Source organism: Hyalella azteca, unplaced genomic scaffold (genome assembly GCF_000764305.2).
Source record: "Hyalella azteca isolate HAZT.00-mixed unplaced genomic scaffold, Hazt_2.0.2 contig1557, whole genome shotgun sequence".
Lineage (NCBI taxonomy): Eukaryota > Metazoa > Arthropoda > Malacostraca > Amphipoda > Hyalellidae > Hyalella > Hyalella azteca.
In genome coordinates this window covers 186,371-203,801 of record NW_025931866.1, presented here as the reverse complement: position 1 = coordinate 203,801, position 17,431 = coordinate 186,371, and the positions used below count along the sequence as shown (strand labels likewise).

The following is a 17,431-nucleotide window of genomic DNA, read 5'->3' as shown; positions in this document are numbered from 1 at the left end:
GAGAATATGGGACTTCTGAGAGCGTCCTGATATTGTATGCAACTGACGGAACGTAACCGGGAGCAGCAGAGGAAAGTTAGGTATAGAGAATATTTTATATAAGGGGACAACCCCACATCCTCAATAAACAAATAATAATGAATATTTTATACCAGAATCTCGTTACCGGCTCACCGCAAATGTAATTCTTTCGATTAAGATAGCTATACAACCACTTTCAGAAATCCTCAAATTTATCACATCTCTAGGGGTAATGTTAGTGTATAAATTTTCATATATCAACAATTTTTCGACAAAATTCTATTACAAAAAATATATTTAGGTATAGTGGTATACTTAAATAGGTATGAAGCTACCTAAACTAAAGCTCGCTAAGAGTTAGAGTAGCCTGAGTACCTAGGTAGGCTGTAGGCCTGTAGCCTGTAGGTAGATAGCTCATTCGACAAAAACGCTGAAACTTTATATTAATTTCCTTCAACGCGGTACTATGTTAGCTTAGAATGCTCAATTACCCAAATTGTCAAAAAATTTGCAACATTTATAAATATTGATTAGTGATTAGCCTAACTTGCCCCTTCACGACTTCACGTCAGATTAAGAAATTTTATAGTACATACCTAGGTAGCTACGTGCTTTGTTAGGCAAGCATCGTACAATATACAGAGTTATGTAGGCTATACTATACTATAGAATTGTAGCTAGTACAATTAAAATTTTGCACAGGTCAGCAAACATTTTCGGGGGTTTATTTATTTGAATAGTTGAATTAAATTTTGCTCCTAAGTCAGTAAGTGGGCTGAGGAGTTCCAATTTTGTGCAATTTGCGGTAAGCACTCCTCTTTCAGTCAAATTATTCTGTTTGACTTTATTATATCTCTCTTAGACCTGGTCACCTGGAGGCTGGACACTGACATAGTATCAAATCAGAGATTTTTTTAGAATTTACTTGATGAAAATTGCATTTTTTAGAACATTGCCATCCATTAAAATGTCATTTGGTACTAACCTGCTGCTTTTTGATCTCTTGGTGCCAGCAAGAAATTTTCTTTGACTTGTTGGAAAAACAAATAAGATTATTAATAAAAAGTATGCTCTGGTCTTTAATTACACTTGCATAAAAGAAAAGTGTCTGCCAAATTACACAAAGTTTTTATAACCTTCCTTAAGTTCATTTTTGACTCCTAAAAACAGTAAAAAGCATAGGTAGGTAAGTACCATCAACTGGGGTGACTTTGGCCAACATTTATTATTTTGTTTTGCTTCCATTTGTTTCTGATTGTAGGTGTGACCGTGTGGGCCTGTACCTGTGGGACAGTGGGCTGTGGCCAAGCCGCCAATGCCAAATTCACCCCTGGTCCCTGGACCCTGGTGGCCAAAGTCACCCCAGTTAATGGTAGGCAGTGCCGCAGTAGGCCGGTAGCCCTGTAAGCTGACAGCTGAGTACCTAATGTATCATGAATACCAGCATTTTAAAAGATAAGATATCTGTTTAAATTTTGAGTAGACTAGCTACTATAATTATAATGACAACAACAATAATAATGTAATTGTAAATTTGTAATAGGACAAAATAATTTTTTGGGTCTGACTGTCTGAGTCTCTTGAAAGATTACAATATTTTATTAGGTATGAACCTTGAAACTACTTGGCAATAAGTTTAAGTGGGACATACCTACTACATAGCGTTATATAATAGACCAAATAACTTTCACCTTGAACTTCTTTCCTTTGTTTTCATCTTGCCTTGACACAAACTTTCCCACTTCTCCAGCCTTAGCTTAATATTCATATCATCTCTATCTCACCCTGTTTCTCTATCCTCCTAACCAAAACAAGTATGTGATGACTATCTAAAAAAACTCAATAAGTTGTATAATAACTTGAGTATAAAACTCATGAAAGTGCCAACCGTAGAACTATTTAGCTAATACATTTTAGTTTTTAATATCAGATATCTAGCCTTTTAATACCTTAATCTAACATATTTAATCTAATCTCGTAATCTAACATATTTATTGTTATTATTTTCAATGGAATAAATATTCTAAAACTAATAACTCAAAGTTACAAAGATTTTGAAAAATGAGTAAGCAAAGTTTTTTTTAGTCACTTTTAGACAGTCCTATGACAATGCAGTGAATGCACTGCATTGTGACTGCAGCACATTCAGCTCAGCACATTTCAATACCATTCAAGTTTCTGGCTCCCTGCTCCCTCCAGCAAGCTTCTTTAATATTTATAATAGACAAGTCAATAGTGGTGGTTTTAGAAGATGATGCGTGCAAATGAAACCAAATATTGCAAGTTATATTACTCACAAATAATTGACTTTGCCTTAACTGGAAAGTAATTTCTGTATTATGTATTGGATTTTTACTACCTACCAATAATTTTTAAAGTGCTTTAGATATTAAATATTCAAATATATTTCTTATTTTTGGAAGATTCACTTCATTGATTTAATACATTTTTACCTTCACAGCATACTTGTAACTGAGCATTCCGATTAATTGCCTGAAATGTCTACTGAAGGACAAGTGAGTATAAATATTCATTTTTTTTTGGGGAGGGGGGTTTGAGTGCATTGTAGTCTGTGAACAATGTTTAATAGGATTATTTTGCTCCCTAATCTCTGAAAAAATGGTTGATAGTGTTAATAGCCCAAATAAATTCATTAACATAATTATTGGAATATTCTTTCTATATTTTCTATATTCTAAAATTTCTATATTATTAAAAATATTCTATATCTCAAATATTTTTTCTGTGTTTTCAATTAGTTCTTCTAGAACTATTGTCTACTTTTCTCAAGTTACTCTACTTTAGTCTGGCTACCTTCTGAGGCTCTTGGCCATGGTTGATTCTTCGACTACCAACAAAGATTATATTTTTTGGTCAGAAATTTGTTTTCTGGCAGTGTACAATGGTAACTTATAAAATGTCAAAGATTTTAAAATTTTACTTCTTAGATTTTAGTCACTACCAGTATCTTTTATAAGATATCTTTCATACTATTGAAGGACAGTAATTCTCAAAGTGACAAATTTATGTGCCCACTTCCTATGATAGAAATCTGTAGTCAATCTTCTTCTTGAGTCAATCTTCCTGCTCTACTAACTTGCATCTGAAAAATAACAGAAATGCTCTATTCTGATATTTATCAATATTATTAAGAAAAAAAAGTCTCATACTCCTTAATCGAATGTATTGACACTTTGACAGTGACCGTCTTCAAAATCAAATATTTCTCTTCTCACACTCTGTCAACAGGATCACTTATTCACATTGTATTAAGTCATTGATGAAAATAGAATTTAATTCATATTCAAGTTGGTCTCATATGTGCAGGAGTTGATTAAAATTTCATTTGAGTCCATCTTCAACAGTCTGCCACACTGGGCCTGATTGATGTTCATGTGTTTTGAAGAACATGAATGTTGAACAGTGTGACTATTCATTCTTAATTAACATTTCATTGTTTTCTTTATTCAAGCATACCTATCTGAAATATCTTTCTTATCTTTTCATACTTTCTCAATTAACAATTCAGAATTTTTTATGTTAATTACGTGATGTATCTTTCTTGTCTTTTAATTCTTTCTTCATTAACAATTTATTTTTATTCAAATACCCTAAAATATCTTTCTCGTCTATGCATTTGTTCATAATCAACAATTCATTGTTGAGTTATATTTTTTATCAAACTGAGTTATATTTTTTATTAAAATAATCTGAAATATCTTTCTTGACTATTCATTCTTTTTAATTAACAATTCATTGTTTTCTTTATTCAAATAATCTGAAATATCTTCATTGCCTTATCATTCTTTCTTAGTCAATAATTCATTATTTTCTTTATTCAAATGATCTGGAATATCTTATTTATCCATTTCAATTTGTTTCAGGTGATTCATTGTAGAGCAGCTGTCGCTTGGGGACCTAAGCAGCCTCTTGTAATTGAAGATGTTGAAGTAGCTCCTCCTAGAGAAGGAGAGGTTAGGATAAAGGTGAGTTTAATCTTCAACTTTTTCAATCATGTTATATATTTTCTAGTAGGTATTTGAAACCCTAGAAGCTATTATGACACATGCTACAACTCAAATTAGCCCTCAAATTAAGGGTGTAATCTTGAGTTTCAGTATAGGTCAGACCAGTGTTTTAAAAAGAAGTGTGTACAGCTCATTTTCATACCAGCTTATTGAAGCCACAGCTTCTTAATAAGTCTTCAGTTTAGGAGCTTGAATGCTAGTAAGCACCTAAGTGCATTTAAGGTATGTAAAGGCAAAGATTTTCTGCATATTTTTTTTTAGAATTCCATTCCATTGTTTAACCATCTTATATAAGTAGACTAATGTTGCAAAAATTTTAATGCAAAAATTGTCTGCTTTTATTTGACTCAGATGCTAACTGCAGGTGCTGGCTAGTGGCGTGTGCCACACGGATGCCTATACATTGGATGGTCATGACCCAGAGGGCCTTTTTCCTGCCATCTTAGGCCATGAAGGCGGTGGCATTGTAGAGAGTGTTGGCCCTGGAGTTTCTTCTGTGAAGCCAGGTAAGGTTTGCACTAATTCCTCTCCATATATTAAAATTGCTGCTAGGTTATTATTTGATAATTTTTTAATATATTAACCTTGATGATACTTTATTTAAATACCTTATGAGGAATAAATATGAGATATCATATGTATTGTTTTATCCTGCAATTGTTGAAGTCCTGCACTGATGAATATCCTCAGTTTTAAGTTTCAACCTCACATTTTTTATTCAAAGTACTGGAATTGAGCACTACTTCTACATCTTGATCAGTTTGATATGTTCATGGCGTCAGAGAGGCTCCTAGTATTCAATTACCTATAGGTCTAATAAGCTGATATGTAATTAGCTTGTCTGCTTACTTGTTGAACGCAACTTCAAAACAAACATATAGGTAACTTGCAATATCAAACAAGAAGAGTTGAGATGAGGCATCATAATTGAACTGAAATAAATGATGATGAGTGGTTTGTCATGATAATGTTTTTTCAAGTGCAAAGATGATAAATACATGTAGAACAATAATAATTCATAGCAATGTATTTTTTCAAAACTTTGGGTTTCAGTTAAAAAGTATAAAGGTAATAGTGATAATTGACTAGCTAAGGGAATTGCTACTAACTTGCTTGGTCTTTTTGGAAAGATTTCTTCTTGACTTGTTCTTACCTGAGGAAGCTGACAAGGACAAGAATGGTTATCACTAGAACCTTTAAATGAAATAATCATGAATAAAAAATTGAGTACTAGGTAATAAGTCTTAATATTGTGATCAGCATTAACTTGCAACTGCAATTAATCTTTAAGAGATCAATAGTAATTAGCTAGTGATCTTTAATGATCTGTTGTCAATCATTCTACATATAACACTTATATTTCGGATCTGAAATAATGAAGAAAGGGTGGTATAGAACAAAGTACAGAAAATGACAGCAAATGGGAACAAAAAGCAGAAAGCCATTCTCCCAAAATGATCTTGAATTCTTGATGACTGCATGTGATTTTAATTATCGTGGAATTTCATATTATAATTTTTTTGCTATTCTGTGAAGACTAATGTGATATTTATGTAAAAAATTTTCGTCCTGTGCCAAACATAAATATTCTGAAATCTGGTGAAATAAAATCACAGTAGTTAGTTGGTGTAAATGTTACTTTATTTCATTCCGAAGCATGCACAAAGTTCTCTTGCTTATCAGTTCAATTTTATTGATTTCATGGTTTTAGTATAGTTTTTGGATAGTATTTAGTTCTTGCAATGATAACTAATTTTTAACATTTATTTCTATATGTTGATGTCAGGTGACCACGTCATTCCTCTTTACATTCCTGAGTGCGGTGAGTGCAAGTTCTGCAAGTCTCCTAAAACAAATTTGTGCGGAAAGATACGAATGACCCAAGGTAAAGGCGTCATGCCTGACGGCACATCCAGATTTACCTGCAAGGGAAAAGTTCTTCATCACTTCATGGGCTGTTCCACCTTCAGCCAATACACAGTAGTGGCTGAGATCTCCGTTGCCAAGGTTAGCAGCAAAAGTTGCACTATCTTTCGTTTTAGCCTCGGTAAGAAATTGTCCAACTTATGCTTTAAATTAGCTTAATAAAAATGTATATCACCCGACAAGGTGTGGCAGAAGATTGGATTTTTTCACCATTCTATATTCTATAGTGATGCAAATGCATTAATGTCATGAATGGGTGTTATCATCTGTATTAAATATTTATTTCTAGGTCCTTACGTTAATAATAACGTCGCCATGTCAGTAGTGTTCATAGAAGATAAAATTACTGATAATTTACAGAAATTGATTTTAAAATTAATACATGTCTTAGTACATTCATTTTTAATCTTTATATCCATGCTTAAATTATAGGAATCGTGGCTTCCAGTAGATGGGTATTTTATTCACCTGGTCATATATGAAATTTTCAGGTTGAAGACTCGGTTCCTCTAGACAAGGTTTGTCTGCTGGGCTGCGGCATAAGCACCGGTTACGGAGCTGCTATCAATACTGCGAAGGTAAGGGGTAGTGACCTATTATTTATAACAATGAATGAGTAATTTTACTTTCAAATTTGGAATATTTTAAGCCCGCAATGAAGTTGGGTGATTTTAATCCTGTTGTGCCTCAAATTCCATGCATGATGGCATGAATTCGAACACTAAGCTTTTCTGCAAAGTTCGTTAGCAGCAAAGTTAAGAACATGTAGGGGACAATTGTTTTTTTTAATTCAAGGAGCGTATTAATTTTTGTTGGAAAATTTTATAAAATGATTTTACAATTTGTCTAGGTTGAGGAAGGATCCACATGCGCCATTTGGGGACTAGGAGCTGTCGGCCTCGCCGTGGCTCTTGGCTGTAAGGCCCAGAAAGCTGCTCGCATTATTGGCGTTGACATCAACGAAAGCAAATTTGAAATGGGCAAGTGAAATTTGTATTGATTGCTTCATTTCATAAGTTTTTTGAAGATCAATGAATGCCAGTTAGTGGCTTGGCAAAGCTAACAATCCTAAGCAGTAAGTATCCTAAGAAAAATAACTTTACAAAATTTTTTTCTCTGCAAAACATATTGTTTGTTGATTTAAATTTATAAAAAACGGCACAACAGTTCCAGGTTAATATTTCATTGAACAAATTTATTCTGAATATATTTCACCGACAGTTTTTAGAACAATCTAGCCTACTTTTTCTTATACCTTACACTCCTATAAAGTTATACTATTTGTTCTGCAGCCAAGGCCTTTGGAGTCACGGAATTCGTCAACCCAAGCAAGCTGACGAAGACCGTGACCGAAACCATCGTCGAGATGACAGACGGCGGCTGCGACTACACCTTCGAGTGCATCGGCAACGTGGCCACCATGCGGGACGCGCTCGAGTCCTGCCATAAAGTAAGTGTTCCTGAAACATTGAAAAGTTACTTTAGTTCTAGAATTATCGGCATACACGAAGAATATGGAGGTCTAATTAATGACACGGCCAGAGAGTGCAAACATGGTAATTTTATCATTGCAGTGGTAACGGGCAACCTCTGCCATAATGTTTCCGATTACAAATCATGTACGTAACAACTGCCATAAATCGGATCAAACGTGTTCTTACCAGAATTACAGAGTTTTGATTATTTGATTTCTGTAATACATGCCGTTGATTATAAATTTATGCCGTTGGTTTTTCTTGGCGTGTAGGGTTGGGGTGAGAGCGTCATCATCGGCGTGGCGGCCGCCGGGCAGGAGATCAGCACACGGCCGTTCCAGCTCGTGACTGGCAGGGTGTGGAGAGGCTCTGCGTTTGGAGGTTGGAAACGAAAATTATTTATAATAGATTGAATGATCAATAATTGTGGCCTTTCAATGTGGGCCTTTTACTCTTAGTTTCTATAAAATCAGTGCTATTTTTACCCTGTGCATCATTTCGCCACTTAGTTTTAATTGTATTCTTTATTTCAATTTCTTCACGCTGTGCCGTTTTCTTTGTTAGGTTGGAAATCGCGCTCCAGCATGCCACGCCTCATCAAAGACTACCTGGAGAAGAGACTCATGGTGGACGAGTTCGTGACCTTCACAAAACCTCTCGATGAAATTAATGCTGCTTTTGACTTGATGCATCAGGGCAAGGCTCTCAGGACCGTTATCGACTTGTTTTGATGAAGCTTCCAGTCTGAGAAACGCACTACTTGAAAATGATGAAAGTTGCTTCCAAGGTACCGGAGAATAAATGTGTCGTTATGCACGTGGGGTATTATTTTGCTGCGGGTTTGTTGCTATCTGCTCTTATCAAGGTTCATTTTCCGTTTTGACCTCTAGCAGATGTTCTCTGAAGTCACAAGGCTTCCACGTGTCATTTTTACGGTTTATCCAATTCCTGTGAAGTTTATACCCAATTAAAAACTCGAACCTGTAACAATAAGTTGTTTGCTTCTCTCACTGCTCACAACTTGTGTCGTTTATAGTCGCCTAATTTGTTTATATCGATCTGAATTTTTTTTTATAAATGTACCACCAACTGATATTTCTTCTTAACAGATTCAAAATATATCTCGTATGAAATGGAAATCATTTCCTAATCTAAGTAAAGATTTCTCCTAATTCATCATGAATCTTCTATTCCTGGATAACATTGCTATTGACTGCTTCGTTAGAATATTTACTACCGTCATAGAGATTCCAAATTGCGATGTTACAATTGTCAGATAACCAAAATGACGATAGCTACTGACAACGGCGGATTCCTTGATCGTTCTAAGTGCGGAAATTTATCAAGTGTTTCTTACTTATCTTTTCCACTCGTGCCTTATCGTGGGTGATTTAGCGGCGTCGTCTGTGTTTTCAGTGTTTTGCTCGACCTTCAACAGAACAGGTGCTGCAATGCACCGAAAATATCTTCATTTCATGTTATCTATAATTTCGGAGGGACGATGTCGTCCAAAGTAACAAGTTCTTTGGATGCTTTTTATTTGAAGTTCGGTTACATTTGTAAAATTTATTTTTGCGAAAAGAAAATGGTGTTAATTGGCTGACGTGCTTGAATAAGACTTGATGTCATTATTCTTATTTATATTTTTGTATTTCTGAAATAAGTGTTTGCTTATTCGAAACATTAAAATAGAAATATCTGACCAATTGGGTATCATTACGTGTTCAATATGTTATTCGCCTACAGCATGTTTGATAATAAAATTTGATCGTACGTGTGTGTTATAACTTTCCCGTTGCCGAGTTGTGATTACATCACATTTTTGTGGATAAGCACGTATTCCGAATTGCTGCAAAAATTATACAGTTCGTCTGCAACAGCAAATCAACCCGCATAAGATATTGTTTGATGATAATTGAAATCTCTGTATTGATTGTTTCGGGAACAATCGCTGTGAGACGAGCGTCTGATCCGGATAAGACCAGCGCAATCAAGCAAAATTCTACCGGTAGCAACATATGAGCGTTTGAAAGTCAATGTATCATTGAATGCGGTAGAAGACAATTTGCATAAATGAAGCATTGTAGTGCCGGTATTAAAAAAGGTCAGCTGGTCTGTAACCGTGACGTGTGCTCAACGTCTCAATGCTACCAAAGTTACGTGGAAGTCTTCAAATGTTTACACAATCTTTGGGAAAACTGTCCCATGCTCAACTTTTCTGGTTGTTGTTTTTCTCATTTCCACATTTTTTCTCCGGCCAGGTACTTTTCAAAAAGTAGTGAATCCACGAGCGCGTGGCCGGCGCTGTTGATGGTGACGGCTCCTTGCAGAGATGCAGTGCACTGCTGGACACTTGATAGGAACTTCCTTCTTTACCAATTGTGATGCAAATGTAAAAAATAAATTCGAACTATACCAATTTATGGCATCACTCATTGCAAGATATTGTTTTCTAATTATTTCAGTAGTTATTTTTTATCTAATGATTTCGGCAGTCAAATTGATAAATTCACATCATCTTTTAGCCCAGTTTAATCAATATTTTCAGCATCAGCAGTTCGGTTCAACTATGAACCACTCAGGATGTCAAAGATTTTTATCTACATCATTATAAGAATGATTCACGGAGCAGACTCGCTCAGTTCGTGGGACTAATATGATAATTGCTTGCTACTACCGTAATGATAAGGTCAAGCAGAGCATAAATGCAGCCAATGCCTTCACTATCTTGCACTTGTGTGTTCAAGACAGTCGTGTGTGGTATAGATTGCTCCACTCTCATCTTCCCTAGAATTGAATGTTTGAAATTTTCTCACCTTAGTTGCTATTCCATTTTTAGATCTTAACACAGCGATCAATTTTTATTTTAATCAGTTGCTTCAATACTCTTCCACAGAGGAATTCAGATAATTTTTTGTTCATATTTACTCTTTTTATTTGGATTTTTGAGATGATGGCGACAGAAGGAAAAGTGAGTCCACTGCTTTCTTACGCATCTCGAAGATGAGTGCGCATATGATTAATGTTATTTAATTGTATTTTCTGTATTCGCTATTATATATTCATTGGATTCTTTGTTAACTCTGTTATGTGGAATTTGAAAATTGTCAACTCCTTCGCGACAACATTTCTTCTCGCTTCGAGTCACCGACATGTGGAACAGCCTTCCTGATAGCATCGTTGACGCTCCGAGTATGAACCTTCAAAAACAGACTAGACGAAGCTATGCAGGAGCATATGTTCAGTCTTAAAATGCCTAGCAAGTTAGGGACCAGGCAAAAAGTCCAGCAGCTATCTCAATCAATCGTCAGTTATGGAAAGATCGGGTTCCAAAGGCCAGATCCCTTGTGAATCAAGTCACGAAAAATTCAAGAATCGGCAATAGGCCTATTTCTTCAGTGCCGACACTTCTATTCTATTCTATTCTAAACTGTTCTGAATGAGACTTACGTGCTGTAATTCACACAATTCTCCTGGTGGATTTCCTAACATTTGGAAATTAAGTCAAGCAAAGGCCTGAAATTGGGAAAAATAGTCAGTAGTATCGTGGTTGGTGACTAACATTAAATACATGTTGATTGCATTCATTATCAAGAAACTTAATATTATTGTTGTCTACAATTGGATAGTTTGCATTGTCCTCCATCACTACATGGGCACCTCCACCTTCAGCCAGTACACGGTTGTGGCTGATGTCGCGGTAGTCAAGGTTGGTCGGAGTGGTGGCTTTTGTGCTGTAGTAGCAGTAGAGTAGCAAAAACATTGGTTTACAAATTATATAGTAGGATTGTTCTTAGTAGATGCTGTATATTAGGAAAAAGACCGCCTGTGAACTAATATGAAAACTCTCGTCTGCCAAGTTTTGTCTAGAGTCTAGACCGTGAGATTTCCAGACGTACGAAGTTCTCCCAGAGGACAAATCTTAAAACCTCCCGTGACTACGAGGTTAGAATGTTATTTATTCACCACAGTCAATGTATTTGGTTAGCATTATATTTTCAGTTGAATAGTACAGTTTTTAAATATGAGATGGAACCGAAGTATCTTCTGGTGAGCATCAAGCAAAGTCAGACGTAATCTCTCAGTTAGTGACAACAATGACAAATATCACTAATTTTGTGTGAATTAGTTCTCTTTTTGAAGTCTTTAATCACGCTGCTTCCTTGTCGTCGCGAACACGACAGCATGTTGCCACTTAGATTACTGTTCCCACAGTCAGAAAATTACGATTTCCTACAAACACGTTACACTGATCCTGTTATTTGATCCGATTTTTTCTTCTACGGAAGAAAAAAATGTTTCAGATTCATTTCCGATGGGTATATGTTTATTCAATCCGATGTTCAATATGTATCAGAAATAAATAAAAAATGCTAGGAAAAATTCGAACGGATAATTTGACGCGCACATGTTTTACAAATAGCTCTCGGAAGATGTTTTATAATTTACTGCCGGTCTGTTGCAGATCCCAGATTCGCTGCCATTGGAGAAGGTATGCCTGTTGGGCTGCGGCGTCAGTACGGGCTATGGAGCTGCCATTAACACCGCGAAGGTAATAACAAAGCTTGTGCGTAAATGTTTGTATTGTGCGTAAATGTATTTGTAGAATAGTTATCACGTACAATGTATGAACAACATAGAATATCGAGACACAATGTTTCAATAAAGCAGCCACAAGATATTAGCTTCGGCTGAAAGCTCACTATCAATTTTGCTTTAAAATAAACTTGGTTATGTATTCGAATTTGAAAATTTTCTGCAGGAAGCGTATTTTATCGTATTCATGATCGCCATTTTATAATTTTCTTAATAAATAATTAGACTAGTGGACTACTGAATCGTTTGATTATGAATTTGTTTACAAATGCAACTATAAATACAGGAATTTTTCGGTGAACCAAAATACTCAGGTCTAACTATTTGTCTTTAGGTGGAGGAAGGGTCCACGTGCGCCATTTGGGGACTGGGTGGGATCGGTCTCGCTGTGGCCATGGGCTGCAAAGCGCAGAAAGCTGCGCGCATCATCGGCGTTGATGTCAACGAAAACAAATTTGAAATGGGTGAGTACAATTGCACCTGCTGGATGAAACCTTCGCACGGCCCGCTCAATTACTTACTCGTTGTCGAAGAATCTGATGCCAACAAACTAATCTCACCCCCACTTTTCATTATTAATTGTCATCCTATATTTGGACGCCAGTTAGAACCTGCATACATCTGCTATCTTCGTTTCAACAATATTTCCTTCCTTAATCAATTTTCGCATAACCTGGGTTCAGTCTCAAGTTGTGGATAATGTTTTGACATCGCAGCTAAGGTGTTCGGAGTGACTGAATTCGTCAATCCTAAAAACCTGACCAAGCCCGTGCATGAAGCCATAGCTGACTTGACCAACGGCGGCTGCGACTACACCTTCGAGTGCATCGGCAACGTGGCCACCATGCGGAACGCGTTCGATTCTTGTCGCCAGGTCAGACTGTGCGCACTATGCTATTTATTGTTTTAAAAATATGCGTTACCATTTCTAGAAGAAAACTTGAAAAAATCTTGTCATGGAAAAAATGTTAAAATGTTTAATATTGTAAAAATATGTGATATTAAGGTGAATGTTTACGTAAATATAATCTTCCAAAGAACCGCGTACGATGCGACATCTACTTATTGCGATGCAGTTCAGAATACGTCTACACCACAACGGTCTTTTCTGACGTAAATCTTTTATTCCCTGGTATTTCATTGTATTCTATTTACATAGCCGAATCATCGAATAGTTAGTTATCAGCAAGTTCATGGGTAAGGTTATTGTTTCTGAAATATAATATAATGTAATGGCAGGGCTGGGGCCAGTGCATCATTATCGGTGTGCCTCCTGCTGGTGAAGAGATGAGCGTGCTGCCTATGGACCTTCTCCTTGGCAAGGTCCTCAAAGGCACGGGCTTTGGAGGTACGCTGGATTATACTATCAAGTTTATGAAAACCTTATTATTCTTTAGGATAATTATATTAGTTCGTAAGACTAGTTTAATATTCAATTATCCCGATCTTATTATCATCGGGAAGACTTCGTAAGGCTCGGACAATTGAGGGTTTAATTTTCATTTAATAAACTCGAAAACTCACACTGTTTCTTCGATTAACTCGATGTTGCAATAATTTTACCTGATCCCCAAACCGCTTTTTTTTATTAATATTAAAATAGCAACAGTGTCCAATCGTTTATGTGTCTCTGTACGCGTAGTGTTAAAGAAATGTTGGCTTTCGAGGATTTATAATTTCGGTAATTGTGAGGAGATTAGAGATGCGGCGACGCGATGTTATAGCAGTAACCATCATTATGTCAGATTATTCCATGCTATATATCGACCATAGGCTATCACCAGTTACTATAAAGCCTGTTTAAATGATGTGTCCAATTATTCCAAGTCTTTTAAAGGAAATAAACATTTGTTATTTTGGAATAGTGTATTTTAGGCGAATTTTTATTTTTAATTTGCAGGCTGGAAGTCGCGGTCGAGCATGCCACGCTTGGTCAAGGACTACCAGGAGAAGCGGATCATCCTGGATGAGTTCGTGACCTTCACTAGGCCGCTCGCCAGAATCAACGATGGTTTTGAGCTCATGAATGATGGCAAGGCGATCAGGACTGTCATCGACATGTTTTAAATGATTATTGTGTTGCTTTGTAACAATATGATATAGCTTCCATCAAAAATTAATTTTTACGAAATTATAATTTTGTGAAATTTCATTTTTCCCTAGGTTTTGAGCTCATGAATGAGGGCAAGGCGATCAGGAATGTCATTAATTTGTTTTAATCGGTTTTTGCTATGCTTCGTAATAAGATGAAATGGCTTCCTTCATAAATTCTTTGTTGTAAAATCCGTACATTATGAAATTTCGTCTTTGTAGTTGGTTTTGAGCTGATGGATGGTTACCCCATGGATGGTACCCCATCGTTGGGCCATCAGGACTGTTATTAACATGTTCTGATTGTGGCTAACAGGTTTAAATTATCTTGCGTCTTTTTATTTAGTATTTTGATTAGTTTCTCAGTAGCAGCCTAGAAAATTTATAGTTATAGACAATATTTCCATAATTACCACAAAAGTGACTATTCCTCATTTATTCAAGTAAATTATTTTGGGATGTTTGATATCGTACGATTTTCTGATGCTTAACAGCTATAACTCTTTACTTTTAATTGTACGGATATTCTCAACGAAGCTCTTGCAAAAATGACCGAGCCACCATTTTAATATGAATTATTATATGCTAGGGGCCGTATTTCAGGCTTCCGTTCTTCCAAGGCTGAAAATTATGCAAATAACTTTGTTGATCCACTTGTAGGCTAACAGTACCTCTCATGAGTAGCTTAAACGCGTACCGACCATTTAAAATGGTGGTGCTTTAAGAGTGAAATAGAAAGTAGTTCTCATTATTATGTTTCCTGGTAAATATATAAATTTGATTTGCCCGCGGACCTTTGAACTATTTCATGTACGTAAGATGAGTGTAAACAATTAAGGTACCCGAATAATTCAAAATCTTACATCTAAATCATCGCCTAGAGTAAATGTAAACTCTTTCCGTCGTAATGCAATATTTTTGAGAAATTCTAACTGCCGCAATCGGAAATTAACAGAAATAACTTAACGGCGTAAAATTAGGAATAGTAGGAAAAGATTATTATATAGTTTGCTGCATTACGATTGGAAAGTATGAAATCTGACAATGCTAAATCAAGGAATTTTTTTGCATAACTTTCGATTTTTCGAGTAAAAGTATTCTTCATCCTGGAAGTGTGCAACCTTTCACTGAACGTGAATAAGTCCATTCTGTTAAACATTTAATAATGTATGAATTATAAACCTAGGATAGGATTTTCTCTTCTGTACCTCAAGGCTAGGCCTCTGATTACTGGCTGGTCAGACAGCAATTAATGAACCTTGCTTGAATTAACTTGGGCGCTTAACCTTTCTTCCCACTGGGCCTTAAGTTCATCGTAAATAAATTCAGTCACTTCTAATGATTTGTCTCGCACTAATTCAATCCAATTCAAAAATATTGCAAGCACTACCTTCTTGTGTGGGTCGTTTGTATTTGGCTTAACCTTCGATAGAAGAATAAGCATCGCATTGAACCTCCAAATTTATATTCGTCAAATATTGTAAAGTTTTACGTAGCCAATGAAAATTTGCTTCTAAGTAATCATGCTTCGTAGTCTGTATACTAAAATTTTAATTGCAACAACCAAAATATTGTAGTGCCTCACGATCGAAAATTCGATCTAGCGATCAAAAATTTGTTCTAGTAATAAAAAAAAATAAATAAATCTGATCTTTATTTTTTTTATTGCTGAGACTTAAACGTACTTGATTTTAGTGAATATGTCGCCTTTTTGCGTGCTCAAAATTGCTTTAATTTTTTGTTAGGAATTTATTGTATATTTTTGTATAACTATTAGTATAATACACTGTAAATGGTGCTTCTAATAAACTGTTACAGTGATGCGCGTTTGTGCTATTATTAGATCGTTGAGAGTAGTTCAATTTGAATTTGCAGTCAGAAAATAAATGGTTCATGTTGTCCAAATAGTGGCACACTGTCTTGAATTATTTGCGACGACTCTACCGAGCCAAGTTTGTGCCGGTCATGTAGGTACTGTGCTGTTATAATTTTATAATTTAAATAGTTATTCCCAGCTGCAATATGGCAAACCATTCCGTCCGTCATGTGTGACGATGATAGTATATATGGTACAGCGGTGTCAGCGTTCATTAGACCTGTCGCCGATTCTGAACATCGCAGAATATTCACTGCTTGTGGCGGGCCTCGAACACGCAACTCACTAGCTGCTCCAATTTTTCTGTGCTCTACCGCTCAATCACCTTGCCTATATTTGACTAGAACTAGCAGGAAGCTGCAGGGATCAAAGCCATAGCTTAATGCTCTAATCCTGATACTCTGAATTGTAACCATTGGGCCATGAACGTTGCAAAGCATTCTGTCCGTGATGCGTGACGATAATGAAAGTTGCATAACGAATTTAGTGGCAATTTGTTTCATGTGTTTTTGCCCAAATTATTGAAGAATATTCTAGCTATAACTTTAAATTGTGGGCTCGTGGTAGCTATTTTGTTATAGTAACTATTTTTATAGTAAATATATTACTATTATCGTCTAAATTGGGTGACTGCCATCTTACTCGTGACATATCGAACTTCAATAAAAATGTTAGTCTAAATTTGTTTAAATCGATCTATATAGCTGAAAAGTCATCGATATTACGTAGTCTGACCCGCAAAAAAAAGTTTAATACTACTCATTTCTTCGAATTTTGGAATACTTTACTAAAGCTAATACTTTGAACACAAATGAAGCAGTGAAATTTATCCTGTCAAACACGAGATCCTATCAAGACTATAATGTATTTAGCCGCCTTCAGAATATATGAATCTTGTGCAGTACAGTATAAAGTGGAGGCAATTATTTGCTTTTAATCAATTTTAATTATTACCACTGTATGGAGAGCGGCAGAGTTTATCTTATCAGTATCTAAAGTTTTTTCGAAAGCTGTTCTCGATAGATGTGATAGCGTATAGCCCTTCCTTTAGAGCAATGTTAAATGTTTATTGTGGTGTAGAGCCGAAACAAATCGATCAACACACAAGTACCGACCTTGGTATCGGTTTCTCATATATTTTAATCTTCGAAGCTCTTCTTTTTAATCTTTAAAAGAAGAACTTTGAAGCTTAATATTCTTTTCTTGATCAACGATAAAGAAACTTCAGCATGATTCCATTTTGGATAACACTTGCACTTGGTGGGTGCAACCTTGGTCCATGGCCACCATTTGCTATTTTACTAAAGCTAAACGCAAAGCATACGAAGCATGATTCCTACAAGGAACATAAAATAATGGAGGGGATTTTTATACCAGTCATGCAGCCCACAACATCTGATAAAATGCATCTCAAACAC

At 35.8% G+C, this 17,431-nt stretch overlaps 2 protein-coding genes across 2 annotated transcripts; both read left to right on the top strand.

Annotated features, from left to right (window-relative positions):
- Positions 1 to 2,440: 2,440 nt before the first annotated feature.
- Positions 2,441 to 9,223, top strand: LOC108683166 (alcohol dehydrogenase class-3). Its single transcript, XM_018172453.2, has 9 exons — positions 2,441 to 2,537; positions 3,906 to 4,007; positions 4,414 to 4,555; positions 5,836 to 6,056; positions 6,467 to 6,553; positions 6,826 to 6,955; positions 7,268 to 7,425; positions 7,723 to 7,831; positions 8,015 to 9,223. Exons 1-9 carry the CDS (start codon positions 2,520 to 2,522, stop codon positions 8,179 to 8,181), a joined length of 1,134 nt encoding a protein of 377 aa, XP_018027942.1. The 5' UTR covers positions 2,441 to 2,519; the 3' UTR covers positions 8,182 to 9,223.
- A 1,870-nt stretch (positions 9,224 to 11,093) lies between these two features.
- On the top strand, positions 11,094 to 16,682 carry LOC108683167 (alcohol dehydrogenase class-3). The gene is made up of 6 exons (XM_018172454.2): positions 11,094 to 11,159; positions 11,916 to 12,002; positions 12,381 to 12,510; positions 12,763 to 12,920; positions 13,286 to 13,394; positions 13,947 to 16,682. Exons 1-6 carry the CDS (start codon positions 11,103 to 11,105, stop codon positions 14,111 to 14,113), a joined length of 708 nt encoding a protein of 235 aa, XP_018027943.1. The 5' UTR covers positions 11,094 to 11,102; the 3' UTR covers positions 14,114 to 16,682.
- The last annotated feature ends 749 nt before the right edge of the window (positions 16,683 to 17,431 follow it).

Coding starts and splice junctions, on each gene's coding strand:
- LOC108683167 (XM_018172454.2), top strand. CDS start 11,103: ATGGGCACCTCCACCTTCAGCCAGTACACGGTTGTGGCTGATGTCGCG. Junction 12,511..12,762: donor CGAAAACAAATTTGAAATGG/GTGAGTACAATT, acceptor TTGACATCGCAG/CTAAGGTGTTCGGAGTGACT. Junction 12,921..13,285: donor CGTTCGATTCTTGTCGCCAG/GTCAGACTGTGC, acceptor ATGTAATGGCAG/GGCTGGGGCCAGTGCATCAT.
- LOC108683166 (XM_018172453.2), top strand. Junction 6,057..6,466: donor CTGAGATCTCCGTTGCCAAG/GTTAGCAGCAAA, acceptor TGAAATTTTCAG/GTTGAAGACTCGGTTCCTCT. Junction 7,832..8,014: donor GAGAGGCTCTGCGTTTGGAG/GTTGGAAACGAA, acceptor TTTCTTTGTTAG/GTTGGAAATCGCGCTCCAGC.